The 13,066-nt window shown below is 42.0% G+C and overlaps 1 protein-coding gene across 1 annotated transcript in view; it reads left to right on the top strand.

Annotated features, from left to right (window-relative positions):
• Positions 1–2,357: 2,357 nt before the first annotated feature.
• Positions 2,358–13,066, top strand: part of LOC135530263 (ciliary neurotrophic factor receptor subunit alpha-like) — a gene marked incomplete at its 5' end in the record, with an annotated part of 29,631 nt that continues 18,922 nt past the window's right edge. Inside the window, one exon of the mRNA XM_064958612.1 lies at positions 2,358–2,524. Coding sequence (XP_064814684.1) covers positions 2,358–2,524 — 167 coding nt within the window. The remainder of the gene's footprint in view (positions 2,525–13,066) is intronic.

Here is a 13,066-nt window from a genome sequence, read left to right as displayed (position 1 = left end):
AATCGCTCCGTTTTGTACATCATGTTTGGGTACCAAAAAAAAAAATTCAGTCATCAAAACTGTGAACTTTTTCCAAATTAACTCCATAATATCGACTGAAACACGGTAAACGCTGTTTAGAATCAATCCCTCAAGGTGTTTTTCACATATCTCTTCATTGATATATCGCTCGTGGAAGTCTACTTTCTCCTCTGAATCCCTTGGAAAAAGACTTGCTGCTGAAGATGACGCACCAATTTCGGCGGACACCTGGTAAATGTAGTCTCTTATGGTCAATCTTCCAATGATATGCCTACAAATACGTCACAATGCTGCAGACACCTTGGGAAACGATAGATCGAGCAGGCTCATTCCTTGCGCATTCACAGCCATATAAGGAGACAATGAAAAACAGAGCCTCAAAAATCCTGCTCATTTCCTGGTTGAAGTTTCATCTTGGTTTCGCCTGTAGCATCAGTTCTGGGGCACTCACAGACAATATCTTTGCAGTTTTGGAAACGTCAGTGTTTTCTTTCCAAAGCTGTCAATTATATGCATAGTCGAGCATCTTTTGTGACAAAATATTGAGCTTATAACAGGCACGTTTTTAATCCAATAATGAAACATCGCCCCATAGATGCACCAGCTGTTAGAGTAGCTCACAGATTACTGCACAAGTACATAGCCTGTACATCTATAATTTAGCCCAAACAACTACCTCTTTCCCTACTGTATTTATTTATTTATTTTGCTCCTTTGCACCCCATTATTTCTATCTCTACTTTGCACATTCTTCCACTGCAAATCAACCATTCCAGTGTTTTACTTGCTATATTGTATTTACTTCGCCACCATGGCCTTTTTTGCCTTTACCTCCCTTATCTCACCTCACTTGCTCACATTGTATGTAGACTCATTTTCTACTGTATTATTGGCTGTATGTTTGTTTATTCCATGTGTAACTCTGTGTTGTTGTTTGTGTTGAACTGCTATGCTTTATCTTGGCCAGGTCGCAATTGTAATGAGAACTTGTTCTCAACTAGCCTACCTGGTTAAATAAAGATGAAATTAAAAAAATAACAACCCACACTCTGAGCCTCATTAACGACCACTACCACCCACTATAATGACACAACCTCTGTCTCCTATAGAGATCTGAGAAAGCCCTTCAGCACCCTGGTTCAGAGGCCCTTAGATACTGACAACACCAAAATCACCATGGCTGAATTTTATTTTGGAAACAGTAGCAGTGTGAAGGAAGTTTTCAAGACTTCAACTCCTTCTGTAATATAAGACATTCCTTTTTGTAACATAATAAGACATCTCCTTCTCTAACATAATAAGACAACATCTTGTTCACTAACAAAAGACACCATCTCCTTCCCCAACATAATAAGACAACATCTCCTTCACTAACATAATAAGACAAAACTTCTCCTTCACTAACAAAAGACAACATCTCCTTCCGCAACATAATAAGACATCTCCTTCTAACATAATAAGACAACATCTCCTTCACTAACAAAAGACAACATCTCCTTCCGCAACATAATAAGACATCTCCTTCTCTAACATAATAAGACAACCCTCCTTCACTAACAAAAGACAACATCTCCTCCATCTCTTTTTTAACATAATAAGACAACATCTCCTTCACTAACATAAGACAACATCTCCTCCATCTCTTTTTAACATAATAAGACAACATGTCCTTCACTAACAAAAGACAACATCTCCTTCACTAACATAAGACAACCACTCCTTCACTAACATAACAAGACACCATCTCCTTCTCCAACATAACAAGACACCATCTCCTTCTCTAACATAACAAGACACCATCTCCTTCTCCAACATAACAAGACACCATCTCCTTCTCTAACATAACAAGACACCATCTTCTTCTCTAACACAACAAGACACCATCTCCTTCTCTAACATAATAAGACATCTCCTTCTCTAACATAACAAGACACCATCTCCTTCTCTAACCAAATAAGACGTCTCCTTCTCTAACATAATAAGACATCTCCTTCTCTAACATAATAAGACAACATCTACTTCTCCAACATAATAAGACATCTCCTTCTCTAACATAAGAAGACAACATCTCCTTCTCTAACATAATAAGACATCTCCTTCTCCAACATAACAAGACACCATCTCCTTCTCTAACAGAAGAAGACAACATCTCCTTCTCTAACATAATAAGACATCTCCTTCTCCAACATAACAAGACACAATCTCCTTCTCTAACATAATAAGACAACACCTCCTTCTCTTACATAATAAGACACCATCTCTCTGTCATCCTCCCCCCTCTCTGTCATCTTCCCCCTCTGTTGTTCTCTCTCGCTCTCTCCTCTCTCTCCTCTCAGACACAACCAGGAGTCCCTAGAAGTAATAAGGGATGTGGTCCATAAGAACCGCTGCCACGTTCTGTTCCCTGAGGTGTTCAGTAGCTACCCCTACAGAGTCAACGTTACAGCTGTCAACGCCCTGGGAAAAGCCTCCACCACCATCACCTTTGAAGAGATCAACATAGGTACGTAGACCATGGTTGTTTTTGTTGTATCGCAGGCTGTGTCAACCTTGATGTCAACTCACCTCACCAGCCAAATATCACTCAGAACAACCTGTCCTATCAGGCTGTGTCAACCTTGATGTCAACTCACCTCACCAGCAAATTATCACTCAGAACAACCTGTGCTATCAGGCTGTGTCAACCTTGATGTCAACTCACCTCAACAACCAAATATCACTCAGAACAACCTGTCCTATCAGGCTGTGTCAACCTTCACATCACAGTAGTCATTGTTTATTTTATAGCCAACTCTACAATAGCAACCTGCAGTCAGCCTAATTATATTTGCTTTAAACGCATGAGGACAGATGACAGAAGTTTGTTAGGACAGACAACATGTGTCAGTCATTATTAATAGTCGTTATTCCGTAGGTGAATATTTTCTAAAACAGGCTGAAGGATCTAATCTTCAATCCTCCCTGTATTGACACAATGTCTGTGTCTCAAATGCCTCCCTATTTCCTATAGTTTGCACTCCTTTTGGCCAAGACCCACAGGGAACAGGGAGCCATTTGGGACAGACCCAGAGGTCTGGAAGGGATGAGAGAGCCAAGCCTACAGTATGAGTTCGTAGCTTCAACCCCGCAGCACACAAGCACAGATTAATGGACTGGTGAATGTATATATTTTTTTATCTTGCTTTGTCTGCTCTTTTCAGTATTACGTATATCTCTGATCAGTTACCCAGAAAAGGGCTGAAAACAGCCCATGTTAATATATGTAGCCTTAGAAATAAGGTTCATGTAATGATAATTCCTTTGATGATGCATCAGTAGCAATACAAGGATATAACATCTATAGAAGAGACAGGAATGCTTATGGCGGAGGTGTTGCTGTATATATTCATAGCCATATTACCTGTAATGCTTAGAGGATATCTTATGTTAAGTGTTATTGATGCGTTGTGGTTGCAGGTTCACTTGGCACATCTGAAGGAAACAGATGAATAGAGGGACATGTGAAGGAAGGAAACAGATGATGAATAGAAGGACATGTGAAGGAAGGAAACAGATTATGAATAAAGGGACATGTGAAGGAAGGAAACAGATGATGAATAGAAGGACATGTGAAGGAAGGAAACAGATTATGAATAAAGGGACATGTGAAGGAAGGAAACAGATGAATAGAGGGACATGTGAAGGAAGGAAACAGATGAATAGAGGGACATGTGAAGGAAGGAAACAGTTGATGCATAGAGGGACATGTGAAGGAAGGAAACAGATTATGAACAGAGGGACATGTGAAGGAAGGAAACAGATGATGAATAGAGGGACATGTGAAGGAAGGAAACAGATGATGAACAGAGGGACATGTGAAGGAAGGAAACAGATGATGAACAGAGGGACATGTGAAGGAAGGAAACAGATGATGAACAGAGGGACATATGAAGGAAGGAAACAGATGATGAATAGAAGGACATGTGAAGGAAGGAAACAGATTATGAATAAAGGGACATGTGAAGGAAGGAAACAGATGATGAATAGAGGGACATGTGAAGGAAGGAAACAGATGATGAATAGAGGGACATGTGAAGGAAGGAAACAGATGATGAATAGAGGGACATGTGAAGGAAGGAAACAGATTATGAACAGAGGGACATGTGAAGGAAGGAAACAGATGACGAATAGAGGGACATGTGAAGGAAGGAAACAGATGATGAATAGAGGGATATGTTAAGGAAACAGATGATGAACAGAGGGACATGTGAAGGAAGGAAACAGATGATGAATAGAGGGACATGTTAAGGAAACAGATGATGAACAGAGGGACATGTGAAGGAAGGAAACAGATGATGAATAGAGGGACATGTGAAGGAAGGAAACAGATTATGAACAGAGGGACATGTGAAGGAAGGAAACAGATGATGAATAGAGGGACATGTGAAGGAAGGAAACAGATGATGAACAGAGGGACATGTGAAAGAAGGAAACAGATGATGAACAGAGGGACATGTGAAGGAAGGAAACAGATGATGAACAGAGGGACATGTGAAGGAAGGAAACAGATGATGAATAGAAGGACATGGACATGGAAGGAAACAGATTATGAATAAAGGGACATGTGAAGGAAGGAAACAGATGAATAGAGGGACATGTGAAGGAAGGAAACAGATGATGAATAGAGGGACATGTGAAGGAAGGAAACAGATGATGAATAGAGGGACATGTGAAGGAAGGAAACAGATTATGAACAGAGGGACATGTGAAGGAAGGAAACAGATGATGAATAGAGGGACATGTGAAGGAAGGAAACAGATGATGAATAGAGGGACATGTTAAGGAAACAGATGATGACCAGAGGGACATGTGAAGGAAGGAAACATATGATGAATAGAGGGACATGTGAAGGAAGGAAACAGATTATGAACAGAGGGACATGTGAAGGAAGGAAACAGATGATGAATAGAGGGACATGTGAAGGAAGGAAACAGATGATGAATAGAGGGACATGTTAAGGAAGGAAACAGATGATGAATAGAGGGACATGTGAAGGAAGGAAACAGATGATGAATAGAGGGACATGTGAAGGAAGGAAACAGATGATGAATAGAGGGACATGTGAAGGAAGGAAACAGATGATGAATAGAGGGACATGTGAAGGAAGGAAACAGATGATGAATAGAGGGACATGTGAAGGAAGGAAACAGATGATGAACAGAAGGACATGTGAAGGAAACAGATGATGAATAGAGGGACATGTTAAGGAAACAGATGATGAATAGGGGGACATGTGAAGGAAGGAAACAGATGATGAATAGAGGGACATGTGAAGGAAGGAAACAGATGATGAATAGAGGGACATGTGAAGGAAGGAAACAGATGATGAATAGAGGGACATGAAGGAAGGAAACAGATGATGAACAGAGGGACATGTGAAGGAAGGAAACAGATGATGAATAGAGGGACATGTGAAGGAAGGAAACAGATGATGAATAGAGGGACATGTGAAGGAAGAAAACAGATGATGAACAGAAGGACATGTGAAGGAAGGAAACAGATGATGAATAGAGGGACATGTGGCGCTCCTTTACCGCTTGCCGTGCGGTAGCAGAGAGAACCATCTGTGGCTAGGGTCGCTGGAGTCTTTGGCCATTTTTATGGCCTTCCTCTGACACCGGCTGGTATTGAGGTCCTGGATGGAAGAAGCTTGGCCCAGTGATGTAATGGGCCGTACGCATTACCCTCTGTAGCTCCTTGGGGTTGTACATCGAGCAGTTGCCATACCAGGCAGCATGCTCTCAATTTAAGCTCTCTGCCAACATCAGATATGTCTATGTCCTGGGAAATGTTCGCATTAGCCCACATTAGCTCAAACTTCACGGATCCGCCACTTTTTTTTCAATTGTCGCCTAAAATGACATTCCCAAATCTAACTGCCTGCAGCTCAGGCCCTGAATCAAGGATATGCAAATTCTTGGTACAATTTGAAAGGAAACACTTTTAAGTTTGTGGAAATGTGAAAGGAATGTAGGAGAAAATATCACATTAGATCTGGTAGAAGATAATACAAAGAAAAATAAAACGTTATTTTGTATTTGTTTTGTACCATCTTTGAAATGCAAGAGAAAGGCCATAATGTATTATTCCAGCCCAGCAATTTAGATTTTAGCCACTAGATGGCAGCAATATATGTGCAAAGTTTTAGACTGATCCCAATCAACCATTGTATTTCTGTTTAAAAAATTGTATCAAGACTGTCCAAATGTGCCTGATTTGTTTATGCATAACTTTTCATGTTCAAAATGGTGCTCTCTCTCAAACAATAGCATGGTATTATTTCAATGTAATAGCTACTGTAAATTGGATAAGTCTTACTCACATTAGGCTACTGCGAGTGTGATCACAGAGTCATCAGGAACAGCTGGTGCTCTCATGCAGGCTTCAGTGTTGCTTACCTGAAAGAATGCATAGAAGTAATTGAACTTGTCTGGTAGGCTCGTGTTACTGGGCAGCTCAGGGCTGGAGTCAGTATAGTAAGATTCAATCTTAGTCCTGTATTAATGCTTTGGATTGTTTAATGGTTTGTTTGAGGGTCTAGCGGGTTTTCTTATAAGCATCTGGGTTAGAGTCCCGCTCCTTGAAAGTGGCAGCTCTATGTTTTAGCTCACCACGAATGTTGGCTGTAATCCACGGCTTCTGGTTTGGGGTGTATGTACGTACGGTCACTGAGGAGACAACGTCATTGATGCAGCCAGTGACTGATGTGGTGTATTCCTCAATGCAATCGGAAGAATCCGGGAACATATTCCAGTCTGTGCTAGCAAAACAGTCCTGAAGCTTAGCATTTGCATCATCTGACCACTTCCATATTGAGCGAGTCACTAGTACTTCCTGCTTTAGTAGGCATCAGGAGGATAGAATTATGGTCAGATTTGCCAAATGGAGGGCAAGGGAGAGCTTTGTACGTGTCTCTGTGTGTGGAATAAAGGCGGTCTAGTGTTTTTTCCCTCTGATTGCACATGTAACATGCTGGTAGAAATGAAGTATAACTGATTTAAGTCCCCCGGCCACTAGGAGCTCGGCCTCTGGATAAGCATTTTCTCTTGTTTGCTTATCAATCAAACTCAATCAATCACATTTATTTATGAAGCGCTTTTTAAATCAGCTGATGTCACAAAAAGCTATACAGAAACCCAGCCTAAAACCCCAAACAGCAAGCAATGCAGATGTAGAAGCTTGGTTGACTTAAATAGCTTGTTGAGTGTGGTCTTTTTGTGGTGGTAAATAGACAGCTACGAAAAATATAGATGAAATTTTGCTATAAATAATGTGGTCTACAGTTTATCATGAGACACTCTACCTCAGGCGACCAAAACGTTAATAAATCGTCCTTAATATTAGATTTCTCACACCAGCTGTTGTTGACAAATAGACACAGACCTCCACCCCTTGTTTTACAAGAGGCATCTGTTCTATCTTGCCGATGCAAGGAAAACCCAGCCAACTGTATATTATCTATGTTGTCGTTCAGCTGCGACTCTGTGAAACATAAGATATTAAAGTTTTTAAATGTCCCATTGGTAAGATAGTCTTGAACGAAGCTCATCCAGTTTATTCTCCAGTGATTGCACGTTGGCCAATAAGGTGAATGGTAGAGGCGGGTTACCCAATCACCGATGAATTCTCACAAGGTACCTGGACCTGCGTCCCCTGTATCGCTGTCTTTTCTTTATGCTAATGACAATGATTTGGGAATGGTCCGGTATCAGCAGTAAATCCTTTGCCTCAGACACGTTAAAGAAAAATCTTTGTCCAGTTCGAGGTGAGTAATCGCTGTTCTGACATCCAGAAGCTCTTTTCAGTTGTAATAGATGGTGGCAGAAACATTGTGTACAAAATAAGTTACAACGCAAACACAAAAAATGCAACAAAAAAACAAAAAAACACAACACAGTTGGTTAGAGCCCGTAAAACGGTAGCCATCCCCTCCGGCACCAATGTTTCAGCTATCAGCCCATCATCTGAATGTTTCAGCTACCAGCCCATCATCTGAATGTTTCAGCTATCAGCCCATCAACTGCATGTTTCAGATACCAGCTCATTGTCTTAATGTTTCAGCAATCAGCCCATCATCTGAATGTTTCAGCTATCAACCAGTCATCTGAATGTTTCAGCTATCAGTCCATCATCTGGAGGTTTCAGCTATCAGTCCATCATCTGGAGGTTTCAGCTATCAGCCCATCACCTGAATGTTTCAGCTATCAGCCCATTGTCTGAATTTTTCAGCTATCAGCCCATCATCTGAATGTTTCAGCTATCAGCCCATCAACTGCATGTTTCAGCTATCAGTCAATCATCTGGAGGTTTCAGCTATCAAACAGTTATCTGGAGGTTTCAGCTATCAGCCCATCATCTGAATGTTTCAGCTATCAGCCCATCATCTGAATGTTTCAGCTATCAGCCCATCATCTGGAGGTTTCAGCTATCAGCCAGTCATCTGGAGGTTTCAGCTATCAGCCCATCACCTGAATGTTTCAGCTATCAGTCCATCATCTGGAGGTTTCAGCTATCAAACAGTCATCTGGAGGTTTCAGCTATCAGCCCATCATCTGAATGTTTCAGCTATCAACCCATCATCTGGAGGTTTCAGCTATCAGCCAGTCATCTGGAGGTTTCAGCTATCAGCCCATCACCTGCATGTTTCAGCTATCAGTCCATCATCTGGAGGTTTCAGCTATCAAACAGTCATCTGGAGGTTTCAGCTATCAGCCCATCATCTGAATGTTTCAGCTATCAGCCCATCATCTGAATGTTTCAGCTATCAGCCCATCATCTGGAGGTTTCAGCTATCAGCCAGTCATCTGGAGGTTTCAGCTATCAGCCAGTCATCTGAATATTTCAGCTCTCAGCCCATAATCTGAATGTTTCAGATATCAGCCCATCATCTGAATGTTTCAGCTATCAACCCATCACCTGAATGTTTCAGCTATAAGCCCATCATCTGAATGTTTCAGCTATCAGCCAGTCATCACCTGAATGTTTCAGCTATCAGCCCATTGTCTGAAATTTTCAGCTATCAGCCCATCATCTGAATGTTTCAGCTATCAGTCCATCATCTGGAGGTTTCAGCTATCAGCCCATCATCTGAATGTTTCAGTTATCAGCCCATCATCTGGAGGTTTCAGCTATCAGCCAGTCATCTGGAGGTTTCAGCTATCAGCCAGTCATCTGAATATTTCAGCTCTCAGCCCATAATCCGAATGTTTCAGATATCAGCCCATCATCTGAATGTTTCAGCTATCAACCCATCACCTGAATGTTTCAGCTATCAGCCCATCATCTGAATGTTTCAGCTATCAGCCCATCATCTGAATGTTTCAGCTATCAGCCCATCACCTGAATGTTTCAGCTATCAGCCCATCATCTGAATTTTCAGCTATCAGCCCATCATCTGAATGTTTCAGCTATCAGCCCATCAACTGCATGTTTCAGCTATCAGTCAATCATCTGGAGGTTTCAGCTATCAAACAGTCATCTGGAGGTTTCAGCTATCAAACAGTCATCTGGAGGTTTCAGCTATCAGCCCATCATCTGAATGTTTCAGCTATCAGCCCATCATCTGAATGTTTCAGCTATCAGCCCATCATCTGGAGGTTTCAGCTATCAGCCAGTCATCTGGAGGTTTCAGCTATCAGCCCATCACCTGAATGTTTCAGCTATCAGTCCATCATCTGGAGGTTTCAGCTATCAAACAGTCATCTGGAGGTTTCAGCTATCAGCCCATCATCTGAATGTTTCAGCTATCAACCCATCATCTGGAGGTTTCAGCTATCAGCCAGTCATCTGGAGGTTTCAGCTATCAGCCCATCACCTGCATGTTTCAGCTATCAGTCCATCATCTGGAGGTTTCAGCTATCAAACAGTCATCTGGAGGTTTCAGCTATCAGCCCATCATCTGAATGTTTCAGCTATCAGCCCATCATCTGAATGTTTCAGCTATCAGTCCATCATCTGGAGGATTCAGCTATCAAACAGTCATCTGGAGGTTTCAGCTATCAGCCAATCATCTGAATGTTTCAGCTATCAGTCCATCATCTGGAGGTTTCAGCTATCAGCCCATCATCTGAATGTTTCAGTTATCAGCCCATCATCTGGAGGTTTCAGCTATCAGCCAGTCATCTGGAGGTTTCAGCTATCAGCCAGTCATCTGAATATTTCAGCTCTCAGCCCATAATCCGAATGTTTCAGATATCAGCCCATCATCTGAATGTTTCAGCTATCAACCCATCACCTGAATGTTTCAGCTATCAGCCCATCATCTGAATGTTTCAGCTATCAGCCCATCATCTGAATTTTTCAGCTATCAGCCCATCATCTGAATGTTTCAGCTATCAGCCCATCACCTGCATGTTTCAGCTATCAGTCCATCATCTGGAGGTTTCAGCTATCAAACAGTCATCTGGAGGTTTCAGCTATCAGCCAATCATCTGAATGTTTCAGCTATCAGTCCATCATCTGGAGGTTTCAGCTATCAGCCCATCATCTGAATGTTTCAGTTATCAGCCCATCATCTGGAGGTTTCAGCTATCAGCCAGTCATCTGGAGGTTTCAGCTATCAGCCAGTCATCTGAATATTTCAGCTCTCAGCCCATAATCCGAATGTTTCAGATATCAGCCCATCATCTGAATGTTTCAGCTATCAACCCATCACCTGAATGTTTCAGCTATCAGCCCATCATCTGAATGTTTCAGCTATCAGCCCATCATCTGAATGTTTCAGCTATCAGCCCATCATCTGAATGTTTCAGCTATCAACCCATCACCTGAATGTTTCAGCTATCAGCCCATCATCTGAATGTTTCAGCTATCAGCCCATCATCTGAATGTTTCAGCTATCAGCCCATCACCTGAATGTTTCAGCCATCAGCCCATTGTCTGAATTTTTCAGCTATCAGCCCATCATCTGAATGTTTCAGCTCTCAGTCCATCATCTGGAGGTTTCAGCTATCAAACAGTCATCTGGAGGTTTCAGCTATCAGCCAATCATCTGGAGGTTTCAGCTATCAGCCCATCATCTGAATGTTTCAGCTATCAGCCCATCATCTGGAGGTTTCAGCTATCAGCCAGTCATCTGGAGGTTTCAGCTAACAGCCAGTCATCTGAAGGTTTCAGCTATCAGCCAGTCATCTGGAGGTTTCAGCTAACAGCCAGTCATCTGAATGTTTCATCTATCAGCCCATCATCTGAATGTTTCAGCTATCAGCCCATCATCTGAATGTTTCAGCTATCAGTCCATCATCTGGAGGTTTCAGCTATCAGCCCATCATCTGAATGTTTCAACAATCAGCCCATAGTTTTAATGTTTCAGCTATCAGCCCATCGCCTGAATGTTTCAGCTGTCAGCCCATCATCTGCATGTTTCAGCTATCAGTCCATAATCTGGAGGTTTCAGCTATTAAACAGTCATCTGAATGTTTCAGATATCAGTCCATCATCTGAATGTTTCAGCTATCAGCCCATCATCTGAATGTTTCAGCAATCAGCCCAAAGTTTTAATGTTTCAGCTATCAGCCCATCATCTGAATGTTTCCGCTATCAGCCCATCGCCTGAATGGTTCAGCTATCAGCCAATAGTCTTAATGTTTCAGCTATCAGCCCATCGTCTGAATGTTTCAGCTGTCAGTCCATCGTCTGAATGTTTCAGCAATCAGCCCATAGTTTTAATGTTTCAGCTGTCAGCCCATCATCTGCATGTTTCAGCTATCAGCCCATCGTCTAAATGTTTCAGCTATCAGCCCATCATCTGAATGTTTCCACTATCAGTCCACCGTCTGAATTTTTCAGCTATCAACCCATCATCTGAATGTTTCAGCTATCAGCCCATCATCTGAATGTTTCAGCTATCAGCCCATCATCTGAATGTTTCAGCTATCAGCCCATCACCTGCATGTTTCAGCTATCAGTCCATAATCTGGAGGTTTCAGCTATTAAACAGTCATCTGAATGTTTCAGATATCAGTCCATCATCTGAATGTTTCAGCTATCAGCCCATCATCTGAATGTTTCCGCTATCAGCCCATCGTCTGAATGTTTCAGCTATCAGCCAATAGTCTTAATGTTTCAGCTATCAGCCCATCGTCTGAATGTTTCAGCTGTCAGCCCATCGTCTGAATGTTTCAGCAATCAGCCCATCGTCTGAATGTTTCAGCTATCAGCCCATCATCTGAATGTTTCAGCAATCAGCCCATAGTTTTAATGTTTCAGCTATCAGCCCATCATCTGAATGTTTCCGCTATCAGCTCGTCGTCTGAATGTTTCAGCTATCAGCCCATCATCTCAATGTTTCCGCTATCAGCTCGTCGTCTGAATGTTTCAGCTATCAGCCAATAGTCTTAATGTTTCAGCTATCAGCTCATCGTCTGAATGTTTCAGCTGTCAGCCCATCATCTGCATGTTTCCTCTATCAGCCCATCGTCTGAATGTTTCAGCTATCAGCCAATAGTCTTAATGTTTCAGCTATCAGCCCATCGTCTGAATGTTTCAGCTGTCAGCCCATCGTCTGAATGTTTCAGCTATCAGCCCATAGTCTTAATGTTTCAGCTATCAGCCCATCATCTGAATGTTTCAGCTATCAGCCCATCGTCTGAATGTTTCAGTATTTATTTATTTAACTAGGCAAGTCAGTTAAGAATAAAATCTTATTTACAATGACGGCCGACTCCGGTCGATGCTGGGCAAATTGAGTGCTGCCCTATGGGACTCCCAATCACCGCCGGATGTCATATAGCCTGGATTTGATCCAGGTACTGTAGTGATGCCTCTTGCACTGAGATGCAGTGCCTTAGACCGCTACGCAACTCGGGAGCTATCAGACCATAGTCTTAATGTTTCAGCTATCAGATCATCTTAATATTTCAGCTCTCAGCCCATATATTCCAAAACATGCATCCTGTTTGCATCAAGGCACTAAAGTAATACTGAATACAAAGTGTTTTGTTTAGGGCAATTCCAAAACACATTACTGAGTAGCACCACTCATATTTTCAAGCATGGTGGTGGCTGA

This window comes from Oncorhynchus masou, unplaced genomic scaffold, assembly GCF_036934945.1.
Source record: "Oncorhynchus masou masou isolate Uvic2021 unplaced genomic scaffold, UVic_Omas_1.1 unplaced_scaffold_1306, whole genome shotgun sequence".
In the NCBI taxonomy this organism is placed as follows: domain Eukaryota; kingdom Metazoa; phylum Chordata; class Actinopteri; order Salmoniformes; family Salmonidae; genus Oncorhynchus; species Oncorhynchus masou.
This window is presented reverse-complemented; position numbering and strand designations above follow the sequence as displayed.